This window comes from Populus trichocarpa, chromosome 1 (assembly GCF_000002775.5).
Source record: "Populus trichocarpa isolate Nisqually-1 chromosome 1, P.trichocarpa_v4.1, whole genome shotgun sequence".
Lineage (NCBI taxonomy): Eukaryota > Viridiplantae > Streptophyta > Magnoliopsida > Malpighiales > Salicaceae > Populus > Populus trichocarpa.
The window spans coordinates 40,651,073-40,677,597 of NC_037285.2; the positions used below are offsets into that span (position 1 = coordinate 40,651,073).

A 26,525-nucleotide genomic window follows, 5' to 3' on the forward strand; every position below is an offset into this window, starting at 1 on the left:
CCCTTTTCTTAAAGGTGGCTAAAATTAAAGGCACCCTTTTTTTTAAAAAAAAAAAATAGGTATAGGAATAGGAATTAAAGGTCCATATGATATTTTTTATGTTTTTGGTAAAACAAAAAAAAACAAATGTTGAAATTCATAAACTTGTAACTTAATTCTTAGGGTACATAAACTTGTACCTTAATTTTTTTTATCACTTGAAACACCTTTAATGATTGAAAAATATAACAGGTAGATAATACATAATTTGTCTATGTGAAAGACATATTGTTCATGCTATTTTTTTAAAAAAAAATATACGGGCAAAAGATATATCATCTATCTTCTTTTAAAGAAAAAAAAAAACTAGGCAAACGAATTTGGCCTTCCAAGCCCAAGTGCGCTTGGATTTTATAATTTCGGGTCAGACACGCATATCATTCTTTTTAGGCTAGTCACACCTATCTTTTTTTTTAAAAGGAAATGGCCCTAATTTGTTTTTAAATTTTATAATAGAATTAACATTAAATAAATTTATTCAAATGATATTAAAATAATTATATAATTATGTCACAGTTTTCAAACTAGTCATTTGACTCACGCTTCGTTGCGGGTCATATAATTTTTTTTTAGTAAAACAAATGAATATGCAAGTTTTTCCAACACGTTTTTGGATATAAAAAATTCTCAATCATAAATTGAAATGATTATACATGCATCTAATTAATTAAAATTAATACTTGATCAAGAAATAACTAAGATTAAGATATTTGACCTCACAACACAGGTCATGTACTCGGTCATGCTTAATAACTTTGTTTCCTATGATAAATATTTTATTCAATTAAATGATTATTTGTGCCAGTAAAAGGTAAAAACAAATCATTAATGAAAGCTAATTGAATAAAACTGTGAAGCTCAATCATAAAACAACTCAATGTTGAATAGGAAAAAAATAAAATTAAATCAATCTAATATTGGAGGATAAAATAAAAAAATATCCATTTAAAAAAACCAAGACAAACTGGGTGAGCCTCTTAAACACAAGTTGATTTCTAAAACTAGCAATTGTGAAATCTTAGACCCAGGTTCAACCAAGAAGCTTGATTCCAAACCAATTTCATGTTGAATGATGAAATAAAAAAATTAATTTAAAAAAATTGTTAAAGTGAAAAAAAAAACAATCAAAAGAATAGAGATTAAATTTGATAGGAAAAAAAAACCTAAGGAGGATGAAATTATAAAAAATCAAATTTAAAAATTATTTTAAGCTAAATAAATAGTAATCAAAAGAATGGGGACTAAATTTGAAAGATAAAAAAATTAAAAGGGGTGAAGTTAAAAAAGAATTTCAATTCTATAAATAAATCCAGATAAAACAAATAGTTATATATAAAAAAGGGAACAAAATCCAAAGAGAAAAAAATTTGAAGGGCCTCTCTGATATTTTGAAGGGGCATACATGAAAATCAAAAAGGAGAGAAGGAAGAAGAAAAAAGAAAATGCCTTCAACGCTAAACCGAGCGGGCTTTGGCCACATGCACCACCTCTCTGAGAAGGTAATGCCAAGACGATTCAAACGATATCATGAAAGACGGTGTTTGACCATCGAACGACCCCTTATATGCTGCCCGAAAGGCGCGAGGGCCATCACTCGCTGATACGTGCAACACATGTGTGAACAATTTTTTTTAATAATGTTTATATATTAAATTACACAATTACCCTTAAATCAATTTGATAATTACAAAAAAGCCTAAGTGCAAATACAAAAATATCCCTGAACTTAAGTTATATAAAATCCACTCCCAAGTGCATGTGAGTTATTCTACTATTCATTAAAAAAATGAAAACGCCCTTAGACGTAAGCTTTTAAAAAAATTGAATTTAAGGGTATAAAGGTCTTTTCCTTGTGCATTACAAAAACAAAAAGATGTAATTACCCCATTTAAATTTTAGAATGCCAAATGGACCATTGTGAAATCATTGAATTACCCCTAATAAAATGGTTTCTTGGTTTTTTTAAGAGAAAAACAGGAATTACCCCAAATTCTAAAAATACCACCTATTTCCTTCTCTTCTTTAACTTTGGTCCCATGTCTTTTAATCTCACCCTCCCCTACAAGATTAGCCTAAATTGGCCTACAATTTGGTTCAATAAAAGCTAAAATGAAAGAAAGAAAGAAAAGGAGTGAAAAAAAAAACATGTGAATAATCTATCCACAATGTCTTGTAATGAGATCCACAATGCATTTTTCACGGTGAATACTCCATACGTTTAGATTTACTTATAATAATAACATTTTAGCTTTTAGGGTAATATTAACAATTACTTTCTTAATAATTATAAATGAACCTAACATGCTTCATTGTTTTTTTAAAAATCCCTCATAAAAATTTAATGCAAATAAAAAAATATATATATTTTTAATATTTTTAATATTTTTCTCATATTTTGTATTTTTTTGATATTTCATATAAAAATTATTGATTTAAGATGCTTTTTAATTATTGAAACTTGCTTTTAAAATTATAATAAGTTTTAATTTTAAAAAACAATACTTCTAATGAAAAAAAACATGTTGTATATATAAAGGTAACATATGAATGAGAAAACAAAGCTTTGATTAGAGGGATATATTTTTTTACTTTGTATTTCCAACCAATATAATTTTTTCTAATTTGTTTTCTCATGTTTTGTTTTATAAATCATATTGCTAATAAAAAAGTATTTGATTTTTTTAAATAAAAGAATACATGAATAAAAAAAGAGATTTTTGACTAAAAAATATATTTTCTACAAAATTTAAATCATTGTATTTCTTATGAATATATGTTTTTATTTTCACACAATTAAATAAAAAATTTGAAAAGCTACCCACATCATTAGGTTAAAATATTTACAAGTGCATCTATTTTTTGCTTCTTGCAATGAAGATGAACTTCTTACTCTAATCTTTAATTAGTGTTAAAAATTGTTTCTATGATTTATGAGTTCATATATTTTTCAATTTGTTTTATAAAATGCAAGCATCATCTTTTTAATTTTTCAATTAAAAATGTTTATCTTACTGAAAAACATATCGATAGTGCTAAAACCTTCTAATTTTGTGTAGCAAATTAGCTAGGAATCTTACTGATAACGTAACGCGAGGTGTACTAACTAGTTAGTTGTAACTAAATAATTTGTTTGCATTAACAAATCGTAATCTACACAACATGCTATGTGCTAAAGAAAACTTACAGAATTTGACTCAATTTTAGAAAATTAAGAATTAACAAATCATATTAAACAAAGCGATGACAAAAAAGGGAAGTTTTTCCAAAAAAATATATTTCTTAAGTCATTTGTGCTTGACCGAAACGATTGGAGTTTAAACCTAAAAATCTAACAAAGACTCAGTTTGTCCAATCCTACCCAGCATGCCTTTTTATGGATTTTTTTGGTTTCCATGAGTCGTTCACACAAACTTTTCATGCACATAATTTTTTTTATGCACACGAGTTTTTCTATACAGACCATACACCATTTTTTGCACCAATAACATTCTCCACCACCAACATTTTCATCAATTACATGTGTGGCACAATAACCACTATATGACACATCAACTAACAAGAAACCATGGCTGGCCAATGGCGACATCGAGAGCACTAACAAATCAGAGCAACTTAACAACCAATATCAACACTAATTTTTACATGAATGATACGTACTTTTTTGCCATGAAATTGTTTTTGACACTGGGTGTATAAATACACCTAGTCACACAGGCAAGAAAGCCAGAGCACAACCAAGCCTACAAGTTAGGGAGAAATTTCTAACAAGACAAGTCCTATGTAGCCAAAGACCTTAAAATCCAACTTAAACTAGACTAGGCTATACAATTTATAGGCCAAATACACACTCCATTACCTTCATTTTATTTTTCTCTTCTTGTATATTTTTTTCTCTACATACACATATTGACTTAAGCATCAGGAAATTTCCTATGCCTTACAAGACTCTTTTTTTTAAGCAAATCAAACAACCACCAATTAAGCCAATCAACTAAGCCATGGAAAGCTTAACATTTTTTTCATGATTATATCAGTGGTGTTGTTTATAGGAATTGTTATAACCTAATTTTTGAATTTTTTTTAAAATAAAATAAATAAATAATAAAAAATAAATGAATGAAAAATAATTTGCGAATTGGGTCAAGACGGCACAAATTGAAAGTTTGAGGACTAATAAGGATGAATTATAAAATTGAGAGTCAATTTGATCAAAAATTAGAAGAATTGATAAGTTTATGGACTTAATTAAACTATGATTTATTTAATTAATTCAATCAAAGGCTTAATTGAAGAAATACTAAAGTTTGGGGCTAATTTGGGTCAAAATTACAAGAAATTAAAGTCCAAGGACCATATTGAATAGGTGAAGATACCATAGGGGGTTAATTGATTTTTCTAGGGGTAATTTTGAAAGAATTAAAAGTTGAAGAGCCAATTAAGGACTGAATTGATTAAATTGGAAACTAAGGACTGTTTTATAAATGGCATCGAAATCCAGAGGTTCACTTGCAATTGATCCAGGGGTGAAATTAAAAAAAAAAAAGATTTCCATAAGGTCCTAATTGCTAAATGTCAGAAGTTCAGGGGGCAAATTTAAAATATCCATTTTAGGTGAAAACGGTGCCGTTTCAAAATTAACTATTCATTTTTTTCATGCCACCGATTTAATAGAAACTGCAGCAAATCATGGGTCATGTCTCAGTTGCCCATGATCTCTCTTACCGCCACGATGTATGTCGTTACCGAGGCACGAACACATGACATTCTTTGGCTTTATAAAAGCTATAGAAAGGCCACAAAGAAGGGAGGATAGAGATAACGGAAATGGGGAGGGGGATCATATGTAGAGAATAACGAAGATACACATAGAACAAAGGAGAAGAGGGAGAGGGAAAACGAGCAAACACAAGGGATAAAAAAAGAGAACAAAGACAAGAGGCACAAGACAAAAAGATAGAAGAAAAGAATATAGACACAGAAAAAAAAAAAACAAAAAACAGAGAAGAAACAAAAGAAGAGAGAGCAGTATTAGCCAGGTAGAGCCATGGAGGAAAAGGGAGAGAATAAAGACAAAAAAAACTAGAAGAATGAAGGGAAGGTTGAGACGGTTGCCATGCTACCAGTTTCTAGCGTCACCCGATCAGACAGAAAGAGCTTCACCATCGTCTTCATCCCCAAGCATCAGCTTCATCTCTTATTGCACCAGGTGAGTTTGTTTTGTTTTCCCCGCTTGCAAAATATAATTACCCTGTCACTGTTGCAAGGATGCATGATTAATTCACGCATGCTTGCTATAGTGACTAGCTCGGTCTTGAGCCCGTGACTAGGTCGGGCTGGCTGGATCCAGACCAGCTCGTATGACTAGCCTAAATCCAGACCCCACCCCCCCCCACAAAAAAAAAAAAAAACAAAGAACAGCTGAGGTCGAGATGTGCCTTGGCCTCTGGCCCAACCAGCTCAATTTGTTTTGGGTCAAGGGTGTGTTTGGCAAAACACACCTTTATGCTCTACCCCTTTTATTTCATCCCTTTTTGTTTTGATATCTAGCCAAACATAGCTTTTTTAATATAAAAAAAATCCAAAAAAAGCTTTGTGGACCCTTTTGAATTTATTTGTGGATCCCTCATGTTTTTTTTTATGATTTCACTGTATATTTGATTTATGAATTTTACTATGAAATGCAAATCTATTATGCGATACATGCATGTCTTTTTTTATTCACAAAAAATAAAAAAATATATATGTAAGCTTTGCGTTTAATTCATTTTACTGGTTCATTCACTGGCATCAGAGTCAGGAACACCGTATGTTTTTTTTGCTACAAAATATTTACCAACGCCAAAGTTGGAAGTATCCGTAGTCGAGTATTCATTGACGTCAAAGTCAGGAATATTACAAGTAGACCATCGATAGCCTAATACAATAAACCCTTAATAATTTAAGACAAAACCAGCAATACAACCTAGTAGCGTACCTCAGGTATAATGCTTAAGGGGTGATAATATCTTTCATTTTATGTAACCAATCTCGTACCGTAGAATCTCTGGTGACCATTTAGGGTTTTTAGTGACCATAATACTAGGTGGTGACTCCTTAAACAAGACATTTCTCATCCAAGAGCAAGATGCCAAAAAATTGCTATTTTTGCAATTTAATTTTTAAAGGTCGTCGCGACGTCGAGTGCGCAAGAACAAAATAAAAGCTTGTTCATTATCTTTCACTCTCCATTATAAATATTTTTCATGACTAAGAAAACTCTAGGACAATAAAGAGTAATTGATCTCCTTACCACTAGGAATCTAGTTCCCTAGGTCTCTAACAAGTGCAGGTGCTCAACAATGTCATTCTAGCCATACAAGAATAACTTCATACCCTTCCATTCCATCAACATGAAATTCAATAAACAACTCCATTATGTGTACAAGATGCACAAAGATAACTTCAATTCCATAAATAATAAGACAAAATGATATACAAGTATACATAACACTTCAACTCTATGAAGAAGCTTATTTTTTCCATGAAAAGCACTCGTTCATAGATTTTAGCCACAAGTGTAACTATCTCCATCAATCCTCCTCTAACTCGCACTCGTATGTTCCCACCAGATGCAAGATGAGATTACTTCTAAAATTAAACATCATTTCCACCAGGTGCGAGACTCTCCACTTTGTCATATATCATTACATTCATCTCTCCAAAAACCTTATTGCTGAAAAGGCTAATTTAGATAATTACGATGGACTTATCGATCTTAGAAAACATATACAAAATATTAGAAGCATCCGAGAACTCGTAACATAAAAGAGTGATGGCATGTATAAAACTCTCCTCACAACCTCTCATAGATCTACTAGGGTATGATATCATAGCCTTGAACCTGGCTTTATCATTGACCTTCATGATCTCTGCATGAAGTTCATCTCTTGTTTTAGCATTGAATTCCAAATATTAGGAAAACCATTTAGAGTTTGTAGTTATTATAAAATTGAAGGGGCTTTTTTTTACCTAAAAATCCATTTTCGATTCATTTTCATCTAAAAACACCTAAAAAGTTAGAATTGTCAAAAATCAATTTATCAATCTAAAAAACAAATCCAAAAACACAAAGTTATACCGACAAAGTTTTTTTTCTCTCTCAATTAGATTTACTTTTTTAGACAACTTTAAGGTTCAAAAAACATTTCAATGAAAGTTGCTAAACTAACAACTTTCTCTCTCTCTTTTTTTTTTTTCAGGTTATTTTCTCTTAAACTCAGAGGCTGAAATATTAAGAAAATGAATTTTTTGACCAAAATTAAAATTGCAAAAGCTATAAAGACTATAGAGGAAAGAAAATGAAAGTAGGGAACTAAACCAAATTTCTTTTAGTGAATTTGAGATTGGTTATGAGATTTCACATTGTTTAATACTTTCATTCTTTTTTGTCGAATTTCATCTTTCCTTAAGAGATTTTGACAGATTAATCATTAATTTAGACATAAAAGGCAACAGTTGAAAAAAAAACATTTCAGGGTGATTTTTTTTTATGGCTATGATGTATTCCTACAATATTTTGCCTAAGCATTTTAGCTGTAGTATATGTTGTAATAGATGTTTGTTGGGCCACTAAAGTTATTTTACATGTCTATGATTTAGGTATAAATTTAATTAAGGTTGCGCCAAATTTAATATCAATAATTTAACGGAAGATATAAATTATATATGAATAAAATTGATGAGAAAAAAAATCCTTTACAGCTTATAACCTCAAAACTTAATATTTGAAATATTTTCTCATTTATCATTAACAATTTAACGTTTCATTTATTAATGTAACTCACCCAAAATTTATTAATGTACCTAATATTTTTTAAAAATAATTTTTACACCTTTAATAATTTTCATAATAATTAACCTTACAAAATTTTGCATTAATTTTCAATCTTATATCAACGCATCTAAGTATCACGGAAGCTTGAAGGATTTAGCTCATGTAACTCACCCAAAACCAACAATTAATCATTATTTATTTTTCATGAAAAGCATACAAATCTAGCCCAGCTTATAAATGTAACGTGGTAATCCATTAAATCCATTTGTTTTATATAATGATATCAAAATCTATAAATATGATGATATCTTATTACATAAGTGTCCAACACTACGTGATTAAATCTTTCCTGACACAAAAAGAGAATTCCCATGTGATGATAACGTTTTTAAAGGAGTAAAAAAAATTTAGTATCCAAGTCAATGATTTTAATGATTTCAATAAGCTCGGTTAATTTAATAATATAATTATCGCATATATATGGCATCGCGGCAAAAAATCCACTCTCATATAGTGTATTCTATTTATCTGGCAAACATGGAGAGACGATGAATTCTTGTCTTTTATCAATGGAAAATGGAATGAGAGTCGCCATCAAGTATTTGGTCACTAGGAACCCTAACTGGTCTCAGAGATCAGATACGAGAACTGATTGCGTAAAGAAAAGGTATTAGCACCCCAAATATATCTTACATAAGGTAAGCCGCATTATTTAATTGTCTGATAAAATCTAAAGTATTATTGTATTTCTAATTGCTAGTTTGTCTATGGTTTAAGAAAAGTTATCCTTGATAAGGAGATCCTTATCTTATTGGGTAAAACCTAACTGTTCTAACGTCAACCAAAGAAAATAATTTTAATATTAGGAGTACGTCTTACGTGTAAGTTCGTAATCCCAGATATTAAAAGAAAAAAATAATTTTTTTGGATTTTTTGAAATGTTGGCCTAGTTCTCATGACTTTAATAAACTGGTTATTAAAGCCGAAATGCATGTTAACACATATTTTGAATTTTTTTGTCTTATGAAAATACGATATGACTTTTTTTATTTCTAGACTTGGGCGTATGCATGAAAACAAAACATTATTTTTTGCAACATTTCGATGAAAACCGAGTATTTTAATATCAAATTTATATCTTTACAATCACAAAATAAATACACGATAAAAAAAAACCACCAATCTTATTTTTATTTATTTATTGGGTTGGGTCCAGCTCGACCCATGTGGCTGGGCTGGACCCAGCAGGCCTAGTCGGGTCATTGGCTTCCAGTGACCCGGCTGGGCAAACAAGAGGTACGTGTGAGCTTCCTCACGCGTGCTTGCTTAATTACTGTTCAAATGAATTATAATTCACTTGAACAGTAAAATGCAAATGGAAGTAGTTACTATTCAAGTGAATTATAATTCACTTGAACAGTAAAATGCAAATGGAAATGCACGTACAGAGACGAGGAGAACAAACCTGGAGGCGAAAACAAAGTCGAAGACGATGGTAATAGCGTGCTTTAGACAACGCTTCTGTCTTTCTTCTTTGCATGTTGTTGGGTTTTTTTGTTCTCTTTAGTTTCCTTGCTTCTTCGTTTGCTCGTTCTTGGTTCTCTACTTTCTTGTTTTCTTTATGTCTCTCCTCTATATTTTACTTTTCGTCTCCCTCTCTCTCTACTGGTTTCTTTCACTTTGGCTCTCTGTTTTTGTTGCTCTAGTTCTTCTCTAGGTTCTAACAGCCTTTTCTTTCTCCTCTACTCTCTTCTCCCCTATACTCTCTCTCTCTCTCTCCTCCTCCTCTCTTTTTTTTTCTGCCCCTCTCTATTCGGTCCCTTCTCTGGCTTTTCTAGCCAGAGAATGCATGTGATTTCCTTGATTATAAAGACATTAAGGACCATTATTGCAAGAGTAATGGTAATGGACGGCGATGGCAAGGGCGTACGTTTTTTCTCTGGTTTTATAGCTGAATAAATGCCATACGTTTCAGTAACGTATTGCATCGTGGGCAGCTGAGGCTAATTGTTTCTTTCTGCTGAAACGGCTTCCCTAGTGTAATGAAGAAGGTGATGAACAATGTCTTTTGAAACGATGCTGTTTTGAGATGTGAAATGGCCATTTTTAGTTTGGTCACCCAAATTCTGAAATTTTGTAGTCAAGTCCTTGGATAAATTGTAATTGGATCCCTGAACTTTAATTTCTTCCAAATAAAGCCGAAATTGACTAAACAATTTTTCTTGCAATCGAACCCTCTATAAATTCAATTAAACCTTCAATAAAATTTAATTGAGTCCATAAATATCTGATTTTGAACTTTTCTTCTTCAAATTGAATTTTCCTTGTCAACAAGGCTTTCATCAGTAAAAAATATACTATAAAATTTCAATCCTTGTATTTTATGAACCTTCTCAACCAATTTCTAGCTATTTTATGGGCATTTCAGCATCATTTTCTCGCTGCTATTATTTTTTGGATTTCTTCCGAATACTTTTGATATATATTTTTTATTTTCTCATTTTTGTGCGGGAACCCAAAAATGGGTACTAACATGATTATAAAAAAATTCAAGGAAAAAAAATAACAATGGCTAATCGAGAAAAATGAATGTTTGCCAATATTATAAAAAGATACTCTTTAAATTTTCTTAAAAGGTCTCAACAATCTCATTTGGTTACAAAACAAAAATTCAATGAGAACAAAATAACCTCATAAAAAGAAAAAAAAAGAAGCTTAATTACCAGCAAATCAAACGCTGGAGGACAGATTGAAAAAAAAATCAATTTAAAAAACAAAAAAACTATATTCGAGTCAGCATGTCAAATTTGCAACCAAATTGTGAGGTTAGGTAACCTCATATAAAATAAATTGAATAAAACAATGGAAGTCAATTATTAAGCAAACTAAATAATAAAAGGAAAAATTGAAGAAAAAAAAACCCAAGTTAACCCGGGTTAACTCAACTACCCGTACCCTTATGAGATCATAATAACTTCATAGAAAGGAAAGTGATAGAAATCACGAAGTTGAAGGCCTAACAACCTAATGTCGAATGACGATAATGAAAAAAAAATCAATTTAAAAAAATATCGATGACAAATTAGGGTAATCTTCAAAACTTGTGACTCGGGTTATGAAACCAGGTTAACCCATAGAAGAAAAATCTGAAATAATTATGAAGTGAAATTCTCAATCATTCAAAACTAAAAAACACAAAATAAATAGCAATTAAAAAAATAAGAAAAAAATCTGGTATAAAAATTAAATGAAATAAAGCAATGAGGGATGAATTTGAAAATGAAATAAATCAAGATAATGATAAAAAAAACATGGCAATCAAAATAATGAGGATCAAATCTGGTATAGAATTAAATAAAATTAAATTAAATAATTCAAGATAAGGATAAAAAACCAAAAAAATAGCAATCGAAAGAATATGGACCAAATATGATATATGAACAAATTAAAGGAGGATGAAATTGAAAAATAATTTTAATTCTAAAAATTATCTCAAATAAAACAAATAGTAATCAAAAGAATAATGATGAAATTTGAAGGAAAAACTTATCAAGGGAGAGAGAAAATAATGAAAAAAAAGCTGTTATGCCAAACCAAAGGTTCATGAGCCACACGCGCTACCCTAAGATGAAGGGTCGACAATGACGATTCAAATGACACCCTAGAAGTCGTTGTTAGGCCACAGGAAGAAGCCTCATGCATTGCCTAAATGGCAAAAATGTCTCTTATTCGTTAACATGTGTGTTGCATGCGCCAACCATTTTTCTTATAAAATAATATTTATATTAATTAAAATACCAAATTGCTCCTATTTTAACTTGATTATAACAAAAAAAAAAAAACAAGTTGAAAATATAAAAAACCTCTACACCCTTGCTTAATAATTTTTTATTCAAAGTGTAAGTATGTCATTTCATCATGCTTTAAAAATAAAAAGACGAATAAGCCCCTGGATGCTAGTTTTTTTTTTTACACTTTTAAAGGTAATTAAGTAATTTTACTATGCTAAAAAAAATACAAAAAATCCAATTTTTCCCAGTTAATTTGGTAATGACCAATGAGTCATGTGGAAAAGACCTTGTTATCCCATCAACAAGGCCTTTAATTTTTGTAGAGAAGGGAAATATCATCATTATATTGTTTCAATCCATAATATTTTATGTCCTCATCTACATGAAAAATTGATTTTTTTAGGTTTTGTTTAATTTAACAATCCTAAAATTGAGTTTTTTTTCCCACATTAACATAGTGGACAAACTTATTTCCCAACTAGCATAGTTGAAAAAATAATTGTCACTCTAGCACAGAAACAATGGTTGCATATGTACTGCATGCATAACCACCTAGTTAAGTATTTTGAAGACAATTTCCCTTTCTTTTCTTCTTTCATTACTTTTTTCTTTCTTCCCTTGCTCCTTCTTCCTCATGGCGTCGCTCTTAACTTAAGCAAGATGATCTCTTTCTCTACCATTAAAAAAACTATCTCTCTTTTTTCCCCATGACAAACCTCACTTTTCTCTCTCTTTCAGCTGTGAATTCTCTCTTTCGCTATCCACCAATGACAACCACCGATTTCTCCCCATTGTCATTGCCATCACCACCCACAAGCACCCCATTTAACCAATTTGAGGTATATTCACCTTCCCCTTTATTAATTTGTTATTTTACTTGGCTAATTTATGAATTTTCTAGGATAAGGGTTTTAGGATTTAGGTTGGGGTTTTTGTTTATTTTGCTTAATTGAACTATAATTTGAGATTCATTAGATATAAAATTAGTTAAGTAAGTGTATCCATTGTCTGATTTGGTATGAAAAATAAATGAATTATGTTGTGTTGATTATGTTAGTGTTAGGGTTTAGTTAATGATTTTGTTAATTTTGGATTTTTTAATGTAACTTGAATAATTTGCTATATTGAAAAATTAACATTGTGTTTTGTTTTGGTTTTCACAAAACATGTCTTCTATAATGTGAATTCTATGTTATTATAGTGGTAAAATCATCGATAATAATAATAATATCATTTACCATGGAGGAAATACCGAGTTATGTAGCTTGGGATTAGATAGTTCATTTGATGAATTTAAAATTTTAGTTTGTGAAGGAATTTGGTGGAATTTGATGGAATTTGATGTTAATATTACTTGGAGGATGTTGGGTGGGGGCCATCCGAATTGTTTTGTCGGTGTGCCCATTAGTAGTGATATAGGTTTTAATGGAATGGCTGGGTTGATCACTGTAAATTGGTTGTAAATACTAGAGCTTTATTTAAGTAGAAACCCAAAAGTATGAAACTTTTTGAGTTTGGAGTTGACTCGGGTCCTAAGTTACAGTTAAATGACTACAAAATCATCACATGCAGCAGGTCCATCTAGAACAATTAATGATGCAATGAATCTAACATCGATTCAAGAAATGATACACAAGGAACCTTGGTTGGGTATGGTAATAACTCCATATTGTTATGATGAATTTGAACCGAGGATGAGGAAGATGATTGCCATATTGACAATGTAGTTGAGGAAGAAAAGCAAGGTAAGCCAACAAACCAAACAATAAGACCCCCTATTCTTGAATTCGAAGATGCTAGTAGGTCTACTTATATGATGAGTTTTGATTGGGTTTTGAGTCGTAGGAATTCAAGCTTAAGTACCGAGTTAGAGGCTGGACAAATATTCTGAACCAAGGTTGATTTAACCAATGCAGTTAAGTGGTGACATGTAAAAAAATTCACTTCAATACAAAATGAAACGTTCAACCACAACTTATGTGCAGTTACAATGTAAGTATAAACTATCATGTCAATGGTATTTGCGTGGGAGATATCACAAGAATTCTGATTCATTTGAGATTTCAGAATTGAAAGAGCCCTATATATGTCATAATAATTCTATTAATATGATGTTTACTATTGTCAAAGCTGAAATAAATATTAAAATTGCAACCATCCAGGCAACTATCCATAAAGATTTTTTGTATAATATATCGTATAAAAAAGCTTGGTTAGCTAAATAGAAAATATTAGAGAGGTTGTTTAGATCATATGAGAAGTCTTTTCAAATGCTGCCTAGGATGATATTAGTTTTGAAAGAATCAAATCCTATTGGAGATCGCATATTTACATAGCTATATTCGCATATTAAGTTAAATTTCTACATGTCTTGGTACATAAACATAACAAGGTGATTCATAACACCACCATGGAAGCATGTTATGAGATGTCCACGTGACACTTTGTGTTAGCCAACACTTAATTCAGATAATTATAAGCTTTGTGAACCAAGATATCATAAATTGGTATGTATGGATTAGTTTTTTTAACATGTAATAAAAATATTATTTATATCTTATAAATGATAATATAATCTTTTCTAATATATTAGGTGAATTTTTTAATATGCAAGGGTTTGAGAGTTGCGATCGCAATTCATGATGCTACTGACGATATTGTGCACTGTGCTTTCAAAACTTGGTTCTCATTGTACCGTTCTTCAATTAACAAGGTTGGGAAGGCTTAGGCTTTGGACAACACAATAGAGGAGGATAGCCGTGTTTATCATGCACGATGACAACATGCCCGTGGTTCTAATGGTGCAGGCTCATCAACATGTTAATTTGTTAGATGTTTATCTATGTAATTTAACTAATTTGTAATTGAATTGATATTGTTTACTGTGATGAATTATTTGGTGTTAAGATTAAGTTTTTTCTAATTATAAATTTACCTGCTATAAAAATTAGGTGATTTCGTTGGCTTGAACTATAAATGTTGTTTTTATGATTTTGTAAAACTGTGTTTTTATCGGGCAGGAAGCTGAAATGGCTGAGACCGGCAGCGTGGTAGGTTTTAATTAGTTGCATATGTACTACATACACACGATTACTTATTATAAATTTACTATGGCCTCATTTGTTTGCTGGAAAGTAGTTTTTTTTTGGAAAGTGAATTATTTTCTTATGTTTGGTAGTGTAATGAAAAATAAGTTGGAAAACATTTTTCAGTATTTGGTTATGTCATGAAAAATGAGCTGGAAAATAACTTATTAATGTTTTATTTTTCTCAAGTTTATTAAAATAACGAAGAACAAATCTTATAAATTAAAAAGTTGAATGATAATGAAATTGAAAAAAAATATAATTTCATAAATTATCTCAAATAAAATAAATAATAATCAAAATAATAGAGATCAAATTTAAAAATAAAAAAATAAAAGATGAAAAAATTAAAATAATAATAATTAACATTTCATAAATTATTTCAAATAAAATAAGTAACAATCAAAAGAATGAGAATCAAATTTGATAGATAAAAAATTTCAATAAAAAAATGATAAGGAAAAAGCAAATAACAATTATAAAAATAAGGACTAAAGTTAATATACAAATTAAATTTTAAGAGATGAAATTGAAAAATAAATATTCAAAACAATATATATATATATATATATATATATATATATATATATATATATATAGATATAGATAGAGAGAGAGAGAGAGAGGATCAAATTTGATATAATCAGCAAATAATATGACATTTCTAAATTTTTTACAACTTTCAGAAAGTGTTTTCCGTCCAAATTTTTCAGGAAAACATTTTTTTAAAAATAAAGCCAAATTTTCCTTTAACTGGAAAATATTTTTTGTTAAATAATTTTTAATTACAAACAAACATAAAAAATTTAAAAAATAATTTTCTAGAAATTACTTTCTAGAAAACAAAAAAAATATATATACGCGACTATTTGTTGCAAATATAAAATATAATACATGAATAATCTCTAAGTTGTAAATCTATTACGTGTGACCTAAAGGTGCCACATGTGCTCCATGCATTTCCATTATTTCTGTGCTAAAATAAAAATTATTTTTTTAATTGTATTAATTTAAAAATAAATTTGTTCACTGTACCAATTGGACCACCTTAAGTGTTTCTTTTTTACCCGATCAATCAACTGGCCACGCCATTCATTACCTGCCAATTAAGTGTTCCTGTTTTACCCGATCAATCTGCTCGGTCAAACGTGCCGACTCCCCCACACGTTAAATCCACATCACTATTAGTCACACGTGGCATTCATTTATTGGCATGATCTCGTGGCCTCTACGCCACGCGAACACCTCTACTATATCAATCCCCTATAAAAAGTACAAAAAAAAAAAACAAAACTATCTCTACCTTCAGATCACAGCTCTCCTCCTTTTCTCTATCCAGATACTTTTCATTTCTCTACGGTTACGATCACGTACGGTTAGTTCCTCAGATCTCACGATTTACACTTTTTATATTTTTTTTCTCAGATCTGATTTCGTTGAATCCGTGTCAATGTTATACAGTTTGGTCTGATTGGTTTATTAAGAGATCTGAAATGAAATTTTCTCATAGTTTCTCGGCATCCGAACAGAGAGTTACTGAATTGTTTTATGGATGCATACAGATCTGTTTGTTTAGCTTTGTCTAGGTTGTTTGAGATTGAATTGAATCTCGTAATCCTGTAAATGATCCGTAATATTAAGTTTGATTATAATATTTAAATTTTTAAATGTTGATGGTGAGATTTAGATTTTTACTATTTCTGCGATTTTTTGCGATTTGTTTATTCATCCTGAATTAATTACATCCAGTTGTGATATTTAGTTGGATCCGGTTGTGATAATTAATCACATCTATCTGTCATTTATTTATAGGCTGAATAATAAAAAAAGATGGGAGGTGGATTTAGGGTGCTTCACCTTGTCAGACCATTTCTCTCATTTCTTCCCGAAGTTCAGAGTGCTGACAGAAAAATCCCGTTTCGTGAGAAGGTCATATACACTGTGATTGCTCTTTTCATTTTCTTAGTATGCAGTCAACTCCCGTTGTATGGCATTCATTCAACAACCGGTGCGGATCCTTTCTATTGGATGCGTGTCATTCTTGCTTCGAACCGTGGTACTGTCATGGAACTTGGTATCACTCCAATTGTGACTTCTGGACTAGTGATGCAACTGCTTGCTGGTTCAAAGATCATTGAAGTGGACAACAACGTGCGTGAAGATCGTGCATTATTGTAAGTATCCTTGTGCGGATAAAATCATGTTGGTGCTCTCTCAGTTGAAGTTGCTTTGTTTTCTATGTCATTCTGTGATGGGGGCCTCTTAGAGTGTCTTGTGCTATATGTTATATTATTATGCATATTATCATCCGAGTGGCATTGCTGGTGTTTCGTTGCTTGTTACAATCGGGTTCAAATTTATTGTAATGGTCTTTCCGTGAACAATGAACTTTGGAAAAAACTAAAAGATGCCTCATTTCACTTGGCTACTTGATATTATGTATAAATTGTCTTAATTTATTAATTTTGGTTGGGTGGTGATTTGCATTTAAGTGTACTGCATTTTCAGTCAATTTCTAGGATGATTTTGTTCCATGTTGCACCTTGTGATCAGGGATGCTTGTGCCTTACTTGGGGCTCTCTCTCATCAGCAAACACTAAGATGGCTTTTTATCATTTACTTTGTGGCAATGCAACTTGCTTGTGCTATTTGCATTGACATGATGAATGCTTGCTTCTCACAGGAACGGTGCACAGAAGTTATTGGGTATCTTGATTGCTGTTGGTGAAGCGGTGGCATATGTGCTCTCAGGGATGTATGGAAGTGTTGGCCAACTTGGAGTAGGAAATGCCATTCTTATCATCATTCAGCTTTGTTTTGCCGGGATCATTGTGATCTGTTTGGATGAACTTCTCCAGAAAGGATATGGTCTGGGCTCTGGAATTTCTCTTTTCATTGCAACCAATATCTGGTGAGTTTGATTCTTCTGTTTATGGATCCACTTGTCTAATTTCCTTCTCTGTGTTGAGTATTGTGAGATTAATGTGCTTTGTGGAGTTATCCTTACCATCTCTATGAAAATTTGGATACTTATATAGTGCTGTTCATTTTCAGTGAAAATATTATCTGGAAAGCATTTAGTCCAACCACCATTAATAGTGGGCGAGGTGCTGAATTTGAAGGAGCTGTCATTGCTTTATTCCATCTTCTGATAACTCGAACAGACAAAGTTCGTGCTCTCCGAGAAGCATTTTACCGGCAGAATCTTCCAAATGTGACAAATCTGCTTGCTACAGTGCTTATCTTTCTCATTGTCATCTACTTCCAAGGGTTCCGTGTGGTTTTGCCTGTGAGGTCAAAGAATGCTCGTGGGCAGCAGGGTTCATATCCAATCAAGTTGTTCTACACCTCAAACATGCCCATTATTTTGCAGTCTGCTCTTGTATCTAACCTTTACTTCATCTCTCAGGTACTGAGGTTATATGGTTTTGTGTACTGCTTGAGATTTGGTTTTCCAGTTCATCTATTAACTTGCTTGTTTACAGTTGCTGTACAGGAGGTACAGCGGAAACTTCCTTGTGAATCTTTTGGGCAAATGGAAGGAATCTGAATATTCAGGTGGTCAGTTTGTCCCTGTTGGTGGCCTTGCATATTATATCACTGCGCCCTCAAGGTAACTGAGATTGTTTCATTCGAGATTTTTTTTTCCATTTGGTTTATTTATCTGCACTCATATGGGTTCATAAATAATTTTCCTGCCTTATATTTGATTGCCAATAACTATCTGCTGTTGGCAATGCTAATGCTGGTTTAACATGTTTGTTCTAATTTTTTGCAGCTTAGCTGATATGGCAGCAAATCCTTTCCATGCACTTTTCTATTTCGTGTTTATGTTGTCAGCATGTGCCCTCTTCTCAAAAACTTGGATTGAAGTGTCTGGATCATCTGCCAAAGACGTGGCCAAGCAGCTCAAGGTATGTGGACTTTTTTTATTTCATATGTTCTATGATGAAAAAAATTCTAACTTTGCATTTAGCACAACACATCTTTTCAGCTTTTGCATTGCATAATATGATTTCAGTTTGACCTTTTGTTCTGGTTGCATTTGTATCTTAGGATTTTCAGTCTATTGTATGGGGCTTGTCTTTGCTGACATTTTAGTGGATCCTTTGAAAGTCTTCTGTGCAACTTTATGCGTGCTACATGTCAAACAACCAAACTTCTTCATATATTTGGTGTGTGGATCATAAGCAGGTGACCTAATAATCAAAGAGTCTTGAACAAACTCTCAATCTCATGTTAGAACTGAAGAGTAGTTGGATCCACTTAAAAAACTGCCATTTATCTTGTTTGATCCATTTATTTAAGACATGACAATGATGTAAATGTTTTTAAAATTCAAGCCAGTTATTGTACTATCCAGAATTTTAGGACTCTTGAGGTTCATCAACAGTTATACTGGCTTAAATCTACTGTCAAAGACATGTAGTAGGTGTTTGGTATTTTGGTTGCTTATAAGCCACTGGTAAGGTACCTGCAGTGGAGTGCCCCAACTGGAGACCTTGTACTGTAGCTTAAGTGGCTTACAAGGCACCACAATACCAAGCTCAACCATAATCATGGTTTGTTGTTGGTTTGAGTCATGGATGTGCCTGTTTTTTTGTTAAGAGACAGGACTAAACCTGCCAACATATTTATGTTCAAAGTATAGGTGGTTACTTGTCTTTTTGTGTCGAAATGCATGTAAAAAGAACTTGAAATAAAAGTTAAGATCTACTAATTCATCGGAATTTGAATCTGATCAGTAGAAGCTTGATTACAAAGCTTAAAGTATCTACAAGTATTTAAAGGCATCATGTGCTATTGTTTGTATAATGTATTTTATATAAAAGGTTAGCAGGTTGGTTATGGTTTGATCAGTTGTTAGCCTCGCCTGTTATTAACTTAACTTCTAGCTGTCTCATTATGTATTTAAGCAGAATTGATTGCACAATATGCAAATTAGCCATATTCAGTTAATGGATTAGAATGTGATTAGGTAAAGTTGACGGCTTTTGGTGAATCCCTTTTTTGCAATTTTAGGAAATTTCCTTTTCCAACACATGGTTATGAAAATGGGAGCTCCTCCTTTGTACTTTAATCTCTTCATTTGTATAGTCAACGCCTTAGAATTTATAAAGATGGGCAGCCTGACTAGGTCATGCAGGGATTTTTCTTTTCTGAATTCTAGGATAAGGTAAATTTTGATGTGGTCATCAGGTTTCTGTGTTTGCATGTTCCAAGGATTATTTTTATTTGTTACCTGCATATGCACTAGCACCTTTAGCCCGATACTTGAGTTCTGTCTCATGAACCTGAGCCCAACAATTACTAACTGTACTGCATTTTCTCTATATTGTAATGATAATGTGTAAAATGACAGCATGTGCTGGTCTGGAGCTCCCAACTACTGTCAGGTCATGTTTGACTGTCTCCCATCCAGGTTACATAATTGTAATTAGTGGCACCCAGTCTTTAGGATGAACGACTGTCTGAATTTGTTTTGGTCAATCTCTCTCTCAAATGTGAAAATCAATCTCCCCTGCATGTCTTTGGACACTCTCTCTCTCCCTCTTCCTCTTCCTAAACCAAAAAGGCAAGGAGGAAAACACCAACGCTAGGAATTTGAACCATAGTGACCTCCTAGAAAAAACTAAAGTGTACTTTGCCCCATGGCTTGGAGAATATAGATAAGACACTTAAAATGTCAAAAGGCCATCCTAAGAAAAAACTAAAGTGTACAATGCCATTGGCATGATACATACACATGGCATTGGCATGATACATACACATGGCATTGGCATGATACATACACATGGCCTTTTGACATTTTAAGTGTCTTATCTATATTCTCCAAGCCATGGACATTGAATGTGGATTTGCTGCAAGGGTTGTCTCTCCCTAGCCTTTAACAGAGGTGGAAATTGAGATTGAATTGTCATGCTCACTGAATTAAGAATTTTAATATGACCACTTTTAAGCTAAGAGTTCATTGTTTCCTGCACAAATTTTGAATGGGACTTAAGACTAGGAAGGATATTGACCAATTATAAAGTGTATCCTACTTTATCATGCTTACTCTGGATTGAAAAGTCTGCCCGTGCCTCTACATTTTGCTTTACCAGAAGCCTGCTAGTAATGGATTTCTGTCAGAATTTTCTAATAAAACAATTTCTTTCAAGTATCAATCTCTGTGGTGTCTAGCCAGCATGAGAAATTGAACTTTGGATGATTGCTGTTCATTCCTTGTTTGTTTATTGTTTTTTTTTTTCCTTTTTGGTTGTGATTTGGTGATATTGCATCCTTTGAATTAATTGCTAGAATTAACGTTTTGTTTTTCCTCTACTGCTACAATAGCTCCTGCTCGCAGCTATTATCCTAATCTCATCATGTTTTATTTCCTGTAAATTATGAAAGTTCAATTTATGGGGATTCATGGGTCGATAATCTGCTGAGTTTTATCAGCTTGACGAGTTTTATCAGCTTGACATGTATAATAATAACGTGGTTTCCTCATGCAGGAGCAACAAATGGTTATGCCTGGGCATCGGGAGTCCAACTTACAGAAAGAGTTGAACCGTTACATACCCACTGCTGCAGCTTTCGGAGGTATTTGCATTGGGGCACTGACAGTATTGGCAGATTTCATGGGAGCTATCGGATCAGGGACAGGAATACTACTTGCAGTTACGATCATTTATCAGTACTTTGAGACCTTTGAAAAGGAGAAGGCTAGTGAACTTGGTTTCTTTGGTTTCTAAACTGTCTCGACTTGAGTGATGGATGGTGGTGGCAACGAGCTCCCCCGCAATTTTGGTGCGTCAAGAGATGTATGGAGGTCCTGTTGACACCAAAGTGAAGTTAGAAGACATATTGGGGTAGTTTGTAGTTATCAAGTACAAATCACATAAAGGTTAATGTTTGCTCTTTTTTTCATCTTCCCCTGCTCCATTAACTGAGTTTCTCATGTATCGGTGGATCTATATGGGCGCATGCTACTGGTCCTGAGTTCTATGAATCGTAGGAATTTATTTACTCGTTGAAAACTTCTAATGACCATTGAAGGGAATGGGGCAGGGATTGGTGCCCTTCATGTTAATGAAGGATTCCTGTAAGTTACCCTTACGCTCACTCACACTTCAAGGTTTTGAATTTAGCAGAACAAGTAGTGGTTGACTTGTATGTTTTAACTACAGGGGTTTTCTTTTTTGTCTGTGACCTTTTGGCTGTTAGCCATCGCCATTTTGTATTTTGTTGTACTCCTGCCTCCAGTTAAAGGCAGGTGCACAAATGCCTAAAGTTGCCGTTTCTCTCTCGTGTTTCTCTTGCTGGCAATGCCATGGTGAAAGTATTGGACCGAACTCTTGTAAATGATTGTTGTTGTCGAGGGCCATGAGACGCTCCAACCAATGGTTCCCCACAGTTTGTGGGTTTTTATTTTTTACGTCTTACCGCTAGTGGGGTGAGATTAAGGTCCGGCTCGGGTGAGTGTAGAGACTTGAATATGTATCCATATTTTTTTTCAAATTAATTTTTTAGTATTTTTAGAAAATTGATTTTTTTATTTTTTTATAATGATTTTGATATAAAAATAAAAAATAAAAAATTTACTTTAATGTGATTTTAAATTAAAATTAATTTTAATAAGTATTATGTTTCATGTTACCAAATAAACACTTAGAAGTTGGAAAATTCAAAATTGTTTAACGGAAATTTAATTGTTTGTCGTTAAGGTCTTTATTGTTATTACTGTTTAACTGTATTTTTAAGTTTGTTTTTATTATTTTAGTTTTTAATTTATTTTTTTTAAATGTTTTAATGTTAAAAATAAAATTTAAAAAATAAAAAAAATATTATATTGATGTATTTTATTTTTAAAAAAATACTTTCAAAAATTCAAACAAGCTTTTAGTAAACAAGCCACTGGTGTGTTTAAATCTTCATTGTACAGGACACTATTTGGGAAATTGTTGTCATGGAAGTAGAACCCCTTACTAAATCATTGAGAAAAATGGTAATAAAATAGTGTCATCAAGATTTACATGTGCTTGCAATTTTGCGTAAATAAGGGAGATAAATAGGGTCTACAGTCTGCTACTCTGCTTTAACCAATTGGGCTTTCTTCATTGTCTCTTAAAACCCAAAGGCATGGAAAGAGGCACCCACTTTCCTCATTAGTTAGGGCATGGAACTCCACCAAGGCAGCTGCAACTAACGTCCGGTATAAGAGTAATTATATTTTGTTTGGTTTGATTTTTATATATAAAAATAATAAATTATTTTTTTTTAAAAAAAATAAATAAATTGAAACTAAATTCAACCGAGTGGTTTCGGTTCGGTTTTTTATGTCAAAACCCGAAAAAAACTATATTGTTTTTTTGGGGTTTTTTTGACTTTCTAATGGGTTTTTAATGAGCTTTTTGATGGGTTTGAAATTGATATTAATGTTGTTTAATTTTCTTATAAGATTCCACTATTTTTTTTGCCACCGAATATTCATTTATATTAAATTGTTAGTGCCAATCTTGTGTTTATTAATTTTTTTTGTCACTAAATATTCATTTATATTAAATTGTTAGTGTCAATCTTGTGTTCAATATGTTTTTTACCTTCCTAATATTTTTCTTCTATTTTGTTTGAGTGAGCAGGACTCCTGCTGCAGAAGAGTTTAAATAACATACACTAATAAATTAGCATTACCTTCAAAGGACATAAAAAAAACAATAAATAACATTATTATATAACACTCCAAGCCAAAAAAATAAATCTTCATTGTGCACATCATGTCTAATTATCATTCATTGCTAGATGTAACTTTCTATCAAATTCTACAAAATAAAAAATTAGACATGTTATGATAAAAATGCGTTAATTAATAAATCATTAAATAAAAACTGTAATTTTATAAGAAAAATTACTTGATTTAAGGTTTTTGTAGGTTTCAAAATAATTCATTAAGGTTATAATATCAACTTGAATTAGTCCATGATGCAACCAATTTTGACAACAAATAAGTACTTGAACTATTGCCGGAGATAAAGAACTTTGAAATTGGTCGAGTATACGACCGCCTGTGCTAAAAGCTAATTCAGAAGCCACTGTGGATATAGGAATAGCTAGAACATGTTGTGCAACTTTCGAAAGTATCTTATATTTTAAAGCATTATTCTTCCACCAACCAAAAATATCTATTTTATCATCATTAAGATTCTCACAACCATCAACCAAATACCTCTCAATCTTATTTCTATTTTCCACACTATTTTCCTCTTGTAAATGCCTTTTTAATCGAGCTAAAGTTTTAACATCTACCTCCATGTCATCAATGACATCATTAACATCCTATTTATGCTTATTATCATCCACCACTTCATTGACTTTCAAATAAAACTCATACAAGCTCACCAAATTATCTTTCACATTCTTTGTTAGCAATTGTGCTTTGTCATAATCATACAACTCACCAAAATAAGATTCACATATTTCAATTTGAGATGTGGATCCAAAACATTAGCCATATACAATAAAAAATTATGATTTACTTCACAACCTCAATACTTCTCAAACTTTAACATCATGTTCATTGTCATTCCACTTAAAAGATTATCTTTATTTTTACACAATTGCAACAAGTTTGTATGCATGTAAATCAATTCATTGAAGAAAGAATTTGATGTGACATGCAATGAGCCAAAAAATCTCAATGTAATCACGTAAAAGATCTTTAAGAACTTCACCAAAGTTTTAGCATTTTCCCAATCCTAACTAGATGGCCCTATGTTTTTTTTATTCCCTTTTGAATCAACCTCCAAAGAGTAATTCATATACCTAGGTTCACTTTCACCTAAGCTCACAAACACCTTCTCAAACTTTTTAGCAACTTCTAACATATGATAAGTTGAATTCCATTAAGTTGCAACATTCAAACACAATGATTTCTTACACTCTATATGCAACTTTTCTACACTTCTTAAATGCAAGTTGCCTAGAAGGTGGAGATCTTACAAACTTAATTGTATTTTGAATGAGGTTGACAATGTGTGCACAACATCTAACATGCAAATGCTCATTTGACAATATATTAGTTGGCCAATCTTTCATTACATTCTTTAAATATGAAATACTCATATTATTAGAGCTTTGATTGTCTACTGTAACAGTCAGAAGTTGATCAATCCCTTACTCTGACAAACAATTTTCAATAACTTGACCAATTGTCTTACCCATATGATTGGAAACTTGACAAAAAATAAGAATTTTTTAATGCAAATTCCACTCATTATCAATCCAATGAGTCATTAAGGACATATAGTTAATGTTTTGGAATGATATCCATGTATCTGTTGTTAAACATAATCATTAAACCTTAAGAGTTGTCCTTAATCTTTCCTTCTCTTCAACATAAAGTTTCAAATAATCTCTCATAAAAATGAAATGGGAAGGAATGTCAAATCTAGGTTACATGGTCCTAGAAAATAATCTAAATCCGTTACCATCCATAAAATTAAAAGGCAACTCATTAATTATAACTATTTTTACTAGTGCTTGTCTACATTCATCACAAGTATAATCTATTGCTTTAAAAGTTCTATCACACCCTCGCGGCGGAGCGCGGCGACCCTCGATTGATTTCGGGGTCTTTGTTTTGTTTTTGGATAAAGGAGTCGCCACCTAATATTTTGGTCACTAGGAACCTTAACTGGTCTTTCAGAGATTCTAAGGCAAGGGACTGGTTGCGTAAAAGGAAGGTATTAACACCCCTAGTACGCCCTACCTAAGGTAAGCTGCTTGGTGTTCGGTTTGCCTTATAATTACTATGGTGTTGGTGTTTTCTAATCCCATCAGTTTTCCTAGGTTTGATTCAAACTAAATTCATTAAGATAGAAATCCAAGGAGATTTCATGTGCTTTAAAAGCTCATTTTTCCCTTAGTATTTCAAGAGTTTGCGACTCGTAAATCGCAAGGAGGAGGGACAAAAATATAAGGAAATTCAGGGCGCTTTAAAAACCTATTTTTACCTTAGTGGTTCATACTCTCACGGCTCATAAACCGTGGAGTAAAAAAAAATGAAATTTCCTTGATTATAATCAAGGCTTCTTTCAAGGATGTGTGATGACTTATTATTCCTAGAAAATTATTTTGGATATCTACCACTTTGGGTTTCTTTATTCAAATATTAACAGTGAATAATAACAAGTTATTCACAATAATATTTTGGGATTTCTTTATCTAAACATTAACGGTGAATAATAGATAAATTCCCCCCAAAATAAGATTTTTTATTTTTTTTGGAATATTGGCCAATACCCTTTGGAGTTTTACAAACATGTTGTAAAATCCAGAAATGTAAGAAAATAATTTTTGTTGTGTTTAAGAAATCCATGCGAAAACACATTTTCGAAACTTCCAATATTTTTTTATATAAAAAAAATGTTCAAAACATGTTATGGTATTGGTCGTATGCACGAAAACATTTATATATATATATATACTTGTCACATTGCGTAAAAAAAACTCGGGTATTCTAAATGCGAGATTGATATTTTTTACAAAAAAAAAAACTCAAACCTTAAAATAAATATGCCAAAAAAAATCATAAATCTCCTTTTCTTTCTTTTATTATTTTTTTTAGAAAAAAAGGTTGGAATCAGTAGGTCCGGCCGGGTCACTTGCCCAAGCAAGTGACCCGGCTGGACACCAATAGGGGCGCAGTCCTCTCAATGAACAAAGTAAAATGCATGCAAAGAGACCACGTTACTGTTCAAGTGAATTAAAATTCACTTGAACAGTGCAAACACAAAGCAAAAAAATGCATGG

At 32.0% G+C, this 26,525-nt stretch overlaps 1 protein-coding gene across 2 annotated transcripts; it reads left to right on the forward strand.

Annotated features, from left to right (window-relative positions):
* Nucleotides 1-15,961: 15,961 nt before the first annotated feature.
* Nucleotides 15,962-22,023, forward strand: LOC18095452 (uncharacterized). 2 transcript variants are annotated; one of them, XM_006370050.3, is made up of 7 exons: nucleotides 15,962-16,104; nucleotides 16,542-16,903; nucleotides 17,413-17,640; nucleotides 17,784-18,138; nucleotides 18,215-18,342; nucleotides 18,508-18,643; nucleotides 21,230-22,023. In XM_006370050.3, exons 2-7 carry the CDS (start codon nucleotides 16,560-16,562, stop codon nucleotides 21,467-21,469), a joined length of 1,431 nt encoding a protein of 476 aa, XP_006370112.1. In that variant the 5' UTR covers nucleotides 15,962-16,104; nucleotides 16,542-16,559; the 3' UTR covers nucleotides 21,470-22,023. The 2 variants fall into 2 exon arrangements, with proteins under 2 accessions (XP_006370112.1, XP_006370111.1); XM_006370049.3 differs by having other exon boundaries at nucleotides 16,005-16,099.
* Nucleotides 22,024-26,525: the final 4,502 nt, after the last annotated feature.